General features: G+C 50.7%; 2 protein-coding genes across 10 annotated transcripts in view; both read left to right on the forward strand.

The window, feature by feature from the left end:
• BORCS8 (BLOC-1 related complex subunit 8) lies at positions 1-12,049 on the forward strand. 9 transcript variants are annotated; one of them, XR_300545.4, is made up of 7 exons: positions 14-69; positions 3,444-3,556; positions 4,031-4,095; positions 7,067-7,177; positions 7,275-7,473; positions 8,977-9,052; positions 11,158-12,049. XR_300545.4 is itself a non-coding variant. In XM_085009430.1 (7 exons), the coding sequence occupies exons 1-6, from the start codon at positions 33-35 to the stop codon at positions 9,045-9,047; spliced, it is 531 nt and encodes a 176-aa protein (XP_084865556.1). In that variant the 5' UTR covers positions 14-32; the 3' UTR covers positions 9,048-9,052; positions 11,158-12,049. The 9 variants fall into 9 exon arrangements, 6 of the variants coding, with proteins under 6 accessions (NP_001431926.1, NP_001431927.1, XP_084865556.1 ...); XR_014836353.1 differs by having other exon boundaries at positions 11,162-12,049; XM_085009430.1 differs by having other exon boundaries at positions 7,340-7,473.
• MEF2B (myocyte enhancer factor 2B) overlaps positions 11,315-13,973 on the forward strand; it is a 26,716-nt gene continuing 24,057 nt past the window's right edge. The window contains exon 1 of the mRNA XM_085009812.1: positions 11,315-11,453. The gene's annotated coding sequence lies outside the window, so the exon portion shown is untranslated. The remainder of the gene's footprint in view (positions 11,454-13,973) is intronic.

Consider the following 13,973-nt stretch of genomic DNA (forward strand, 5'->3'; position numbering starts at 1 on the left):
GTTCCGGCCCTCCGAATAGGGCCGAGGCCGCTATGGAGGAACCAGAGATGCAGCTCAAGGGGAAGAAAGGTGGTGCGGGGGCCCAGGCGGGGTGGAAGGGTTAGGAACTCGCGAAAGGGCGACCTGACTGGGGACAGGAGGGGGCCAAGGCATGGAAGGAGAGTTTGGGGTCAGTGATTAAACTGCCACGGAATCCCGGCTCGGCCGCTGAGTAGTTTTGAAAACCTTTGGGAAGTCTGTGTCTCGATTTTCTCATCTGTGGAATGGGGAGTATAATAGTCCTCCTCCTTCCTCCCATAAAATTGTTGCGAGAATTAAGTAACCTGATTATTTGTAAAGCATTGCAAGAACGTTTGGGGCGTGGCATTTGCTGCGTATATTGTTTCCTTTGTACTTACACATTCGTTTATGTTTACATTGACTTATAAACTATTTGTAAGTCACATAGTTAGAAATTACAAAATGCTACAAGCTATTTTTAACGTATTAGTATCTATGTTACTTCATCATGTACATTATTACTTATTAAATTAATTGTTTATAAGTCACAAATACATTTCATTCCACATCCTTCATAACAGCACTGTGAGGTGTAAGCTTTTTCTACTGTGCTAATTTTCAAAATGAGGCCTAAGAGGACACACAGTTTGGAGGTGGCAGTCTGGGCTCTGCCCCAGTCAGGACACAGCAGCAAACTGGACCCTCACAAACTGGACAGACCCATGCACAACCTCCCTCGACTCCCAGACACACATGGTTTCTCTCCTTCAGCAGCTTCACTGCCTGAGCAATAGCATGATATCCATCTGTGTAGCAAACCTTGAGGTAGGAACTGTTATCATTCCATTTTTACAGGTGAGGAAACCGAGGCTCAGAGAAACTCCTGCCCTCACAAATCAAGTTTTAGGTATGGACGTAACCTAATAAAGAACGAGAATTTTAAGTACAAGGGAAATAAACAAAGGTTGAGAAGGAGATTGAAGGGATATCTGATTAATCTTGGTGACCAGGGAAGGCTTTGGCCAGAAAGTGACATTTGAGCTGAGACATGAGGGTTGAAGAGAAATGAGGGGTATGTGTGGGAGTGGGGGCAGTGGCAGTGGCAGTGGCAGGAACAACAGGTACAAAATGCTGAGGTGGCAGTGTTCAGATCTGTGCTGCAATACAGGAGTGACTAGGTATTTATGTGTATTTAAATTAATTAAAATTAGGTAAAATTTAAAGGTTTTTTTTTTGTTTGTTTGTTTGCCACCCTGAAGCATATGGAGCTCCCAGGCCAGGGGTCAGATCTGAGCCAAACCACAAACTAAGCTGCAGCTGCGGCAACACGAGATCCTTAACCCACTGTGCCGTGCCGGGGATCGAACCCATGTCCCAGGGCTCCCAATATGCTGCTTATCCCATTGTACCACAGCGGGAGCTCCTAAAATTAAACGTTTGGTTTCTGAGTCACATCAGTCACATTTCAAGTGCTCAGTGGATTTATGTGACTAGTGGCTACCACCTTGGGCAGTATAGACTGTATAATCTTTCCATCATCTCGGAAAGTTCTTTTGGACAGTGCTGAGAGTGCCGAGGACCAGACAAGAGGCCCCTGTGCCTAGGGCTAAGGGCCAGAGGGCAGGGCAGGGCAACAGGAAGCAGTACATACAGGGTCTTCTGGGCCATGTTAAAGAAGGCAGATTTATTTTTCTGGCTTGTGGGAGTCATCAAAGTGTTTCTTTTCCTTTTTTTTGTCTTTTTGTCTTTTGAGGGCCCCATCTGCAGCATATGGAGGTTCCCAGGCTAGGGGTCTAATAGGAGCGGTAGCTGCTGGCCTATGCCAGAGCCACAGCAACACCAGATCCGAGATGCATCTGCAGCCTACACCACAGCTCTGGGCAACACTGGATCCTTAACCCACTGAACGAGGCCAGGGATCAAACCCACAACCTCATGGTTCCTAGTTGGATTCGTTAACCACTGCACCACGACAGCAACTCCAGTCATTGGAGTGTTTCTAACAGGGAAGGACATACCTAATATGTTTATTAGGAGCTCATTCCATTTTTTTGTGAGGATTGGATTATTGGCAGGAGGGAAGCAGGGAGACCAGGCAGGAGCTGAATTTGGGCATCTAGAGGAGAGGTGGCTGTGCCTGGGGCAGTGCATTGATAAGAATGGGTGAGTTTGGTACTTTGTTTTGTAACAGAACCAGCAGGATCTGCAGTTTAATGCAATAGGAAAGGATGGGGCAACCTGCTGACTGCTGTTTATTGAAGTAGCCCCTGGAATGAGGATTTTTGTATAATTATCAAGAGAAACTCACAGGAGTTCCCATTGTGGTTCAGTGGGTTAAGAACCCTGTTAGTATCCATGAGGATTTGGGTTTGATTCCTGGCCTCGTTCAGTGGGTTAAGGATCTGGTGTTGCCATGAGCTGTGGCATAGGTCATAGATACGGCTCAGGTCTGGTGTTCCCATGGCTGTGGTTCAGGCTGGCAGCTGCAGCTCCAATTTGACCCCTAGCCTGGAAACTTCCATATACAGCCCTAAAAAGAAAAAGAGAGAGAGAAAACCTCACAGAGGAGAGGGGGAAATAGGACAGGGATGGGAGGAGGCTGAGTAAGGAGCAACCTCAGGTAAAATCCCACAGAGGGCTTCGGCATGTTCCTGAAGGGGAGCTTACGGGGATAAGTCATGTCTTTGAATTGTTCCATCACACAGCATGGGACATGGGCTTTCAAACTCTTTGGTCAGTCCTGGCTGAGAACCATCCACAGGTGTAAACTTCCAGGCGCTTTTTTCCAGTAGCCATTGGGCATCCTTCAAAGAAGGATCTTGGATTTTGTCACTGGGGTAAAAGGAATGTGAGTGGATCTGAGCAGGTGGCAGCAGTGTCCGCTACAAGTGTGTTTGGGAAGGGAAAGATCATGAGTTTACTGGGCACATTAATGTCATCGAGATCGAGGCCCTTCTGTGACTCCCAGATGGAGTTATTTGGCCCTGCTGTGACCATTTCTTGCAGCCTGTCACTGGGGCCACAGATGATCCAGCTTCTGGGAGGGACAACGGACACTCCTCTTTTTTTTTCTTTTCTTTCTTTTTCTTTCTTTTTTTTTTTTTTTTTGTTGTCTTTTTGCCTTTTCTAGGGCCGTACCCGCAGCATATGGAGGTTCCCAGGCTAGGGTTCCAATCGGAGCTACAGTTGCCAGCCTACACTACAGCCACAGCAAGGTGGGATCCTTAACCCACTAAGCAAGGCCAGGGATCAAACCCACAACCTCATGGTTCCTAGTTGGATTCGTTAACCACTGAGCCATGACGGGATCTCCCAGACACTCCTCTTTGGCTGGACTCACAGGTTGAACAATCAGGGGTCTGATGCTTTGTTTCCTTGACCCCCTGTCTATCCCACCCCACCCCACCCTACCCCACTTTGCCAACTGTTGATCCTGGAACCAGTCACAGATAAGTTCACTGAGAGTGTCTACGTCCTGGCCAATGAGCCGTCCGTGGCCCTGTACCGGCTGCAGGAGCATGTGCGCCGCTCTCTGCCTGAACTGGCCCAACATAAGGTGAGCCCCGCCACCAACCTCTCCCAGGGTCTGCACCTCATCAGCTAGGACCTGCTGAGTGGAGTAGGGGCTGTGGGTGAAGGAGTCAAGACTGGGACATCAGCAAGGAGGCACGTGATCTCTGACCCAGGTTAGAGCTAGGTGGTCAGATCTGGGTCAGATTTGGAGGAAGGGGACAGCAAGGTTGGCATTAGTTGTGACCTGTATGGTGAGAAGGAGGCAGCCATATGAGGACCCAAGAGAAAGATGTGCCAGTAGAGGAAGCAGCCTGTGCAAAGGCCCTGAGGCATCACTGCCATGTGTTCACAGAAAGCCCGGACTGGTAAGGGGCAGGAGTTGTGGGAGGAAAGATCAGGGGCTGTAGGGGGGTGGTCTCTGTAGCCTTGGTGACTGGTGTTCAGGTGCTTCATCTCAGAGAGCTGAGAGGATGGGGGTAGCAGCCCCCCCTGCTAACAGCCCTCCCATCCCCAACAGGCTGACATGCAGCGGTGGGAGGAGCAGAGCCAGGGAGCCATCTACACAGTGGAGTATGCCTGCAGGTGAGTGTCACAGCTTCCCCACTGCCAGGATTACCCTATTACAACCAGTGAACCCTGCCCTGCTAAACCTACCCACCCAGTCCACATGGAGGCAGTATTGACTGACTCCCGTGTGCCTCAGGCAGACTTCTTCCCAGCACTCAGCTTTTCCTCATCTGTCATAGGAGGAGGTGATAAGGATTCTTGGAGATGGGTGGCTCAAGGGACCAGTGTTTCCCACGCAGTCAGAACTACAAACTGGCCAGTGGGGTGAAATGGCAGCTGCAGGAAGGACCAAAACGTGAACATGACTTTATTTATTTACTTATTTATTTTATCTTTTTAGGGCCACACCTGCAGCATATGGAAGTCCCCAGGCTAGCAGTCAAATTAGAGCTGTAGCTGCCAGCCTGCACCACAACCACAGCAATGAGGGATTTGAGCTGCATCTGTGACCTACACCACAGCTCAACAGCAATGCCAGATCCTTAACCCACTGAGCAAAGCTGGGGATCGAGCTCACATACTCTTGGATACTAGTCAGGTTCGTTACCACTGAGCCACAATGGGAGCTCCTGACTGTTTATTTTGTACATTTTTATTTCTTTCCAATTTTTTTGTATTGTGGTATTATGGTCAGATGCATAGAATTTATGTATCTGAACCATTTTTAATTGTGCAGTTCAGTGGTATTAAATATATTCAGAATGCTGTGCAGCCATCCCCACCATTCATCTCCAGAAGTCTTTTCATCTTGCACAGCTGAAACTCTGTCTCCATTAAACACTAACTCCCCATTCCCCACCCCCCCTCCCACCCCCAACCCCAGTTCCTGGCATCCACCTTTCCACTTTCTAAGAATCTGACTATTCTAGGAACTTCACATAAGTGGAATTATACCATATATGTCTTTTTGTGACTGTTTTTCAGTTGGCATAATGTCTTCAAGGTTTATCCATATTGTAGCATGTATGAGAATTCCCTTCCTTTTAGGGCTGAATAATATTCCATTGTATAGCTGGACCACATTTTGTTTATCTGTTCATCTGTTGAGGGACATGTGGGTTGCTTCCATGTTTTAGCTACTATGAATAAAGCTGCTGTCAATGTGGGTATAGCATTTATTATTTTTGTTTGTTTAGCTTTCTCTAAATATTCTGATTTTTTTTTTACCCCAAGTGAAGGATATGTCTGAGTAAAAAGCAATAGTTGGTGTATCTTTCCATTATTTGGAAAGTTTGGCCAGCCTTGCCTCTTGTGCTTCTTTTGGGTCCTGCCTTTGTTCTATTTGTTTTGGGAGTTTGGCGACTTTATTTAGAAGTGCTGTTTGCTCCTGGCACAGGCTGTGGCTTGTTTTGGTGGACGCTGGATACTCCCCAGCTGTTCTTGTCTGTGGCACTGTGGAGTTTGCCTGCCTGTTTCTGTTGTGTGGTCGAAGGTTCCTGGACAGGAAGATTCCAGCCACTGGGGGCACTGAGTCAAGTTCTGCCATCAGCAGCCTTGGCCCCTCTGCTCGGATGGGAGGATGACCCAGACAGATGGCATCTTCCTGAGGATAGTGATCACAGACCGCCTTCTTAGCTCCAGGAAGAATGGAAAGTAAATAGTTTCTTTTGAAGCTGCCAAACAGCTCTTGGACAGCCAAGAGCTCATCAGAAAGTCCCAGGTTCAAGGAAGAACAGGTCAAAGTTATGTATTTTCCCCAGTTCCTCTAGCTGTGCTATGTAGTACAGGAGCCCGGGCCCCAGGTGGCTGCTCACATGTAAAATTTAATGAATTAACATAAAACCAAGTGAAAGATTCGACTCCTCAGTCCCACAAAGCACCTTTCAAGTGCTTAGCAGCCATCTCATTGGATAAAGAACATGTCCATCATGTTTCTGAATGTTCTACTAGGCTGCCCTGGGCTAGGCAGGGGGCCGGTGTACTCTGAGCTCTGAGCCTTTTTCTTTAGTGATATGTGAATTTCTGTAATGCTGAGAGACCATGTTTTCTTTACGGACATGAAAGTGCCCTTAAATTCTTTATGTTCCAAATGCCTTTTGCAGTGTTAATTGTTGGTATAAAACTGACAGGTGTTAAAATGGTGTATTGATTGGAGTGAACTATTCAACAGTGAGCTTACGTTTTAGACAGTAGGAAAGTTGACTGTGTTTGGTGGTGTCAGATGAGCAAGTTAACAGAGCAGGTAACAGCCGTCAATTGCTATCCCCCTTTGATCTCATGGCCATTTTCAAGCAGGTCCCTGACTGATAATAAATGGGAGTGATTTCTTTGTCTTTACTAGAAGGACTTTAAAATGACCCTTTTATTTTTACCGCAGGGGTCACTGCACAGGCAACTTTCTGGCATTAGCAAGTTGTGGCTTGGTGAATGTTTCCCTGTAGTGCTGTTGGAAGGGACACTTTCATTAGTCATTTATCAATGTGGCATAACACTAGAGCTTTGCAGTAGGGCCTCTAATGGTGACTAGGTTAAAATCACCTCTAGAGCTTTTCTTTTATTTTTCCTTTTTCTTTTTCTTTTTGGCTGCCCCACAGCGTATGGAGTTCCCAGGCCAGGGGTCAGATCCCAGCGGCAATGCCAGATCCTTTAACCCACTGTGTCCGGCCAGGAAACAAACCTGCCACCTGGCCCTGCAGAGATTCCGCCAATCGTGTTATGCCACAGTAGGAACTCCATAGAGCTTTTCGTAGTTGACAAGCTTCCTTCAGAGGTAGGAACAGGTTAACTAAGAGGAAAGCAAGATATTTGGGGGGTCATCTCTGCATGCTTATAGCTCCCTTAAAGCATTAGGTGGTCCAAGTGGCCTCTTGCCAGCCAGTGCTCTGTCGCATAGGGAAATCTAAACTTGAGGTCCGCACTGAGCCCTCAGGGAGGCCCACACCAGAATCCCCCAGATGCCTGCCGAGCTCCTGGCCCCTGCAGGCTGAGCTCTGGTTGAGGGGATGGAGAGAGCGTGGTGCTGACTGGGTCCGTCCTCTCATTTCAGCGCTGTGAAGAACCTTGTTGACAGCAGCGTCTACTTCCGCAGTGTAGAGGGTCTCCTCAAACAGGCCATCAGCATCCGAGACCACATGAATGCCACGGCCCAGGGCCACAGGTAGCTCCCAGGCCTGCCCGCCCACCCCTGCTGCTCTCAGCCTCCTTGCTGTAAGAACTTGCTGCTCAGCCGGGAACTGCCACTTCTCGCTCCTTAGACAACTCCCTTTGTTCATCTCACGGTGGCTGGTGACTTCCTCTCGTCCTTTCGCCTCTGTAACAGAAGAGTTCAGTCACTCAGCACCCAGGGTCCTGAGCTCTACTGTGTGCCTGGCCCTGGGCTGGGTGCGGGGGATGCAGCAGTGACCAAGACAGGTGTGCTCATGGTCTTCTCACAGAGAGATGCACAGCAACCAGGTAAACATGGAACAGACAAGAACATTCCAGACACTTGTGGAGGAATAAGAGGGCTGTGGGAGCCTCTCTCAGGAGGCGGCAGAGATGTGAACAGAGGTTCAAATGACATGCATAGATGACTCGGGGTCAGTGTTCCAGGTGCAGCAGTGGCAGAGCAGAGGCCCTGGGCCTGGGGAGCTGGGTGTGTTGGAGGACTATCTGAGGTGGGTGTGGCTGCTCTGCGTGCATGAGAGGGAGACGGGGTCAGGGTGGTGGGTAGGGGCCTCGAGGGCAACAGCAGGGAGGGCGTGTGGAATGGACGGAGGCTTTGAGCCGATGACCAGATGGTCTAAAAATGAAAAGTACTTAGAGCTCTTACATATTGGGGAGAGGGTTTTTGGAGAAGAAACTCTGGTTTTATTTTCATTATAACTTAATAAACGTGCATTTGAACACACAAACACACACACACATGCTGTAAGCTGTCACTTGACCTTGAGGGGTCTGGTTCCTGTAGTGTGGGGTTCTGGCATGCCTGTCTTCCACCAGATATTCAGAAAGGAAACAAAAACTCTGTGTTGCTGTCTGTGATAACTGAGACACAAGAACTGTCAAAAAAACAAAGCCTGGAGATCCTGTCGTGGCTCAGCAGAAACGAATCTGACTAGCATCCATAAGGACCCAGGTTTGATCCTTGGTTAAGGATCTGGCTTTGCCATGAGCTGTGGTGTAGGTTGTTTGCACAACTTAGATCTGACCTGTTCTGGCTGTGGTGTAGGGCAGCGGCTATGGCTCCAATTTGACCCCTAGCCTGGGAACCTCCATATGCCGTGGGTGTGACCCTAAAAGGACAAAACAACAACAACAACAAAGCCTGGACTTCTCTTGTAGCGCAGCAAGTTAAGGATCCAGTGTTAAGGATCCACTATGGCTCTAGTTGCTGCTATGGCATGGGATTGATCCCTGGCCTAGGAACTTCCATATGCCATGGATGCGGCCAAAAAAAAAAAAAAAAGCCTTGTAAATGTGTAAGAAGGAATTTGCAGCAATCTGCCTTCTGGGTAGTGTGGGAAAGGTTCACGTGGGTTCATTTACACTAAATAACCCATCTGGCTGTGGCTGCTCTACCCTGGGTGGGTGACAGTCATTGGGACTGGAGTTCATTGCGTCAAGCCTTTCACAGCACTCTGCATGCAGTAGGGCCTCAAAAAACAGCTGTTACTTTCATCTCAGTTCCCAAGGTGCTCCTCAAAGCCCTGCTGTTATAAAACACAACAAGCCCCTGAAAGATACCAATAACAGCTGGCGTAGTAGCTGCTCACCTGCTAACACCTCTCTTTGCTTGAAGCTCCCAATTCTATGTAAGATCCAGCCACGACCTCTGAAATGGGTGGCTGGTCCCATTTTTTCCGAGGATTCCCTGAGGCTCAGGCCAGGGGTCTCGGGAGAGTGGAACTTTACCCCAGTATGCAATCGAGCCTAGCTGAGCAGCCCTCTTAAGACATTGCACATGTTTTGTTCCAGCCCCGAGGAACCACCCCCACCCTCCTCAGCCTGATCCCAGAAGAGACTTGGAGGTGCTTCAGCCCCTCTGACCCAGGTCAGTGCCAAGTGGGGCTGTGAGCCTCTCTGCTCTGAACTAACTCACACTCTCAGCATCCAAGAAGGGACCTGCCTGACTAACCACTTGGGTTTTCTTCCTCAGCTTGTAGGATGGTTTCATCAGTGGGAGGCTGGAGGGTTAGGGGGCCTTGTGCCTGCCCTCTGCTGCTCAGGGCTCCTGTCAGTCCATCTCCCTTGGAATTCCATGGTGGCCTAGCAGTTAAGGATCCAGTGTGGTTCCAGTTTGACCCCTGGCCCAGAGAACTTCCACGTGCTATGGGCGTGGCCCAAAAACACCAAACAAAAAATCTCTCTCTCAAGCCCATCTCCCTTGTGCTCTCTCTGCCATCTCCCTGCCCCTTATCCAGACCAGAAGGATAAGGCCCTGTCCTGATCCCAAGAACCCTGACCCCCACAGAGAGGGGAGCCCTACCCTGTTACATGCCAGCTGCTTGCTCTACCCACACATTCTCTTAGGTAGAGCCCAGCACTGCAGTTTTCCATCAAATTCTGGAATCAGCAGCAGTTGCTGCTGACTGCCATGTGACCCTGAGCAAGTCCCTCCCCACCCTGGTCTCTGCTTTTCCTTCCTGTCATAGTAGTTCATTAGGCAGCAGAGAAGGCGCTCCTCCAGTATACAGTGATGTATGTTGTAGCAGTCAGCTACTGCTGCATGACAAACTATATCCCCAAAACTTAGTGGCTTAGTGGCACCAGTGGTTTGTCTGCTACAGTTCTGCAATTTGGGACTGCAGCTGGGAAATTTTGCTGGGCTCACCTGGGGCCTAGTCATGCCCCTTGTTGGAGTTCAATGGGGCTGGATAGTCAGAGGTGGCCTCATATCTGGCCCTCGACCAGTATTGTCTGCTTGGGGGTATGGTGAGGAATCTGGTTCTCCTCCATGTGGCCTCTCCAGCAGGCCAACCCAAGCTTCCACTGGTTGGGTGCCCAGTATGCACATGCTCATCCAGCCTTGCCTTGTTTCACAGTTACAGATATACCATTGGTCAAGGCCAGTCACGTGGTCAGGACTAATCCCAGATGGGATGCCTTCAGTACTGGGAGGGTGTGGCACCAAGAAAGGCCTATTCTTGTTATTTTGTGCTCATGCAGGGCAGACACAGGCACAGTGGAGGTGTCCAAAGAACTGACTGAGCCCCCAGCTTGTGTGGCTCTTGGAGCCCCCCACTTTTTTGCTGAGATGGTGCTCTAGGCTGTGGGGGTCTTTTCAGAGGGTCAGGGGAGGCATGGGTGGGGACTGGGCCCCCATAGCCCCTAGAGCAGCAGACCAAGAGCCAAGAGGCAGCAAAATTCACGGGTGTGCAGTCAGAAAGTTCTTATTCGCACCTGCTGTGTGCCAGGCTTAACTCTGGGTATAGAGGTGGTAAGGAATCCCTCAGGCTGTGGAATTGCCTAAGGGATATCGGGGAGGGCCTGGGGCCAGAGGGGCTGCCATGGGGGTCAGCAACCCACCCCATTTCCCCACCCAGTGTTGCCCACTAGCCCTAGACCCACACCCCACCAGCTGTCCCATCCTCCTCCCTGTGCCCCGGTCCCTCCCACCCTGGAGCCTCAAGGATGCCATACTTCTGCTCTCTCTACACCCTCTGTTCCAGCCTGGAGCCTCCCAGCCCACCATGAACATCCTAGGTCATCTGCTGTCCCTCCACTATTGCATCCTCTTGGAATAGAGTGTTCTTTGGCTCCTCGTCATCCCACCTTTGTCCCTACAGACCATGCTCTGCTTCCCCTACCTGAGAATTGCCACCCCAACCCTCTTCTCTCAGAGCCTCCATTCCCACTTTTCCTGAGTCTGCTCACCCTCGGTGATGTAGGTGACCTCCACAGGGTCAAATCTTGGCTTCCCCTGCCTCTCCAGGGGCACATATCCCCATTTTGTAGAAGAGGAAACAGGCTCAGAGAGGTGAGGCAGGGTCACCACCCATGATGGGAAATGACAGAATTCACACCCAAACCCTATAACCCTCAGCACTTCACCTCTGCCCCTGGCTCCACCTAGGATCCTGCCATCTCATCAGGGGCTACCTTGCAGCCCTGGGGGTGTCTCAGAACTCTCTTTGACCCTTGCTTCTTGCCCCCCAGCCAGTCCAAACTGGGCCCTTGGACACAGCCTTGAGGAACTTGGCACGGACCGAAGACAAAGCAAGTATGGCCAGCGCATTCCTCCTGTTTCCGCCTGGAGCTTCCAGGCCAGCCATGGGTGTCCTGAGACGAGGCTTTGCTGCCCCTGGATTCTTACCTGCCCCCTCATTGGCCGTGGACACGGCCAAAGCAGTGGCTCCTTGAACCAATAACTGCCACCACTACAGCCCTGATCACGCACCTGCTTGTGCTGGAGCTGTCACAAGAGTCATCTTTCATCCTTACAGCCCTGTAAGGCAGGTGTCACCCCAATACAGATGGGAAAAGAGAGTCTCCAAGAGGTGGCATGATTTGTGCAAGGTCACACAGCTAGGGAAGAGTAGATCCCAGGCTAGTTTGATCCCAGCCCTGCCTCTGACATGCTGTGTGGCTTGGGGACTGGTGCTAACCCTCTCTGGTCCTGCCTTTCTCCATCTGACAAAAAAGCCTGGACTGGACCCTCTCTCCAGGCTGAGGCAGACATTTGTGTTCCTGCCTGCCTTGACAATGTTCTGCTTTGAGCAGAAATGCCTACCCCAGCTCAGGCTATATGGAAAAGCCACCCTAAGTCCAGGGGTGGACATGGGACCCTGTACTGGCTCATCAGAGCCCCCCATCTCCCAGGTCACAGTGATTAATTTGAGATGGGCATGTGGTCTAGTGAGAGGTCTTCCCCTAGAATTTTGCTGGAAAAGTGTGAAATGTACCATCTTCTATTGGGGTTGTTGAGCTAGGCAGATGGAAGGGGACACCTGAGAACTTTTCATGGGGCCCTGGATCCAGCTGTACCTAACACTAGAAAATCTTGATTCTTCAATTTCATGATTCCCTAAAGTTACTATATATGCCAAAATTGCTTTGAGTGTATTTCTGCTGACTTCAGAAGAGCCCATGCTGGAGTTCCTGTCATGGCTTAGTGGTCAACAAACCCGACAAGTATCCATGAGGACTCAGGTTGATCCCTGGCCTTGCTCAGTGGGTTAAGGATCCGGCGCACTGCTGTGAGCTGTGGTGACATCCAGTGCAGCTCGGATCTGGCATTGCTGTGGCTGTGGCGCAGGCCGGCAGTTATAGCTCTGATTCAGCTCCTAGCCTGGATACCCCATGTGCCGCAGGTGCGGCCCTAAAAAGACACACACACACACACACACACACACACACACACACACGAGCCCACGCAGGTGGGGCCCTAAAAAGACACACACACACACACACACACACACACACACGAGCCCACGCAGGTGGGGCCCTAAAAAGACACACACACACACACACACGAGCCCACGCAGGTGCGGCCCTAAAAAGACACACGCACACACACACACACACACACACACACACGAGCCCACGCAGGTGTGGCCCTAAAAAGACACACACACACACGAGCCCACGCAGGTGCGGCCCTAAAAAGACACACACACACACACACACACGAGCCCACGCTGATCCCTGCAAGTTCCATGGCCCACAGCTTGTACATCTTGAGACCAACTCTGTGCCACCACTGCCCAGCAAAATGTATCAGGAAGATCAGAATGGAGTTGCTGAGGGTAGAGCCAGGGTGGGTCCCTAGCTCACCACTGTGGGAGGATCCCCCAGCAGTGTGAAGTGGTTGGGAGGGAGCAGTGGCAAAGGCCAAGGACACCCTAGGGGAGACAGAGAGGCTCCTGATGGTGTCAGGGCTGTGGAGGAGCCTGAGGGCCTGGGAGAGGGTTCAGGGACACAGGAGGTGTTGAGAAATAACTGCCTCCCACCATCAGGAAACAGGGTCAGCCCTCTTCCTCTTCTAGCATATACTGTGGGCCTGTGTGCCACCACCCTGCCTTCCCAGCTCAGTTTGGGGAGAGGGAAGAGCCTCAGGTTCACTCTATTTTAGACCTTGACTGATGTGTTGTCCACTTTGAAGGCACCTCCCTCTCTTTGTCCACTCTGAAGGCACCTCTCGTCCATCTCTCCTTCTGTCCAGCAAACAACCACCTTCTCTGAGCTAGGCTCTGCCTGTCCAGGGGATGCCCTAGTGAGCCAACCCTGGCCCCAGGACTCAGACCCACTGGACAGACAGGCAGCTAAGTAAGGGAATTGCATATATCTCATGGGTGGCCTTGGACTGGTCAGGCACTATGAGAGGCACTTATGGGGTGCCCTAGACCTTCCCAGGTCTCTCTGTCTGTCACTCACAGCCCCTGAACATGACCTCAGCCAGCAACCAATTGTCCTCTCAAAGACTATGTTCAGAGTTCCTGTTGTGGCTCAGCGGGTTAACAACCCTGGGATGGGGTTCGATCCCAGACCTCACTCAGTGGGTTAAGGATATGGCATTGCCACAAGCTGTAGTGTAAGTCGCAGGTGGGGCTGGGATCTGGTGTTGCTGTGGCTGTGGTATAGGCGGGCAGCTGCAGCTCCAATTTGACCCCTGGCCTGGGAACTTCCGTATGCCACAGGTGCGTCCATAAAAAAGAAAGGAAAAAAAAAAAAAGGCTATGTTCAGGACTCGAGGTTGTCAGATCCCTTACCACCCCAAGTCCTGGGGCTCCTGGAGGTGCTGGTTAATTTGCGTTTTATTTGCATCTTGCCCTAAGCGCTTGGTGAACGTCCCGCTCTTGCCGGCCGTCAGGGGGCGCAAGAGGCAAAGCCTTGGCCCAGCACTTTACCTCCAGACAGTCGTTGCCCGCTGTTCTGGCTGATTCTGGAGGGTGCATTGTAACCCTCTGCCTTGTTTCACCTCTTAAGTCCTTGCTCCCATTTTTCAGAAAGTGAACTAAGGCTCCACAATGTCA

This window comes from Sus scrofa, chromosome 2 (genome assembly GCF_054392235.1).
Source record: "Sus scrofa isolate SSC_HxYL_T2T_F1_AM1 chromosome 2, Sscrofa_HxYL_maternal_Yorkshire_Landrace_v2.0, whole genome shotgun sequence".
Lineage (NCBI taxonomy): Eukaryota > Metazoa > Chordata > Mammalia > Artiodactyla > Suidae > Sus > Sus scrofa.

Excerpts from the sequence above, each read along its gene's own strand:
- BORCS8 (XM_085009429.1), top strand. The coding sequence starts at position 33 with ATGGAGGAACCAGAGATGCAGCTCAAGGGGAAGAAAG. Across the intron at positions 70-3,443 it reads GCAGCTCAAGGGGAAGAAAG|TCACAGATAAGTTCACTGAG; the intron begins GTGGTGCGGGGG and ends TCCTGGAACCAG. Across the intron at positions 4,096-7,066 it reads ACAGTGGAGTATGCCTGCAG|CGCTGTGAAGAACCTTGTTG; the intron begins GTGAGTGTCACA and ends CTCTCATTTCAG.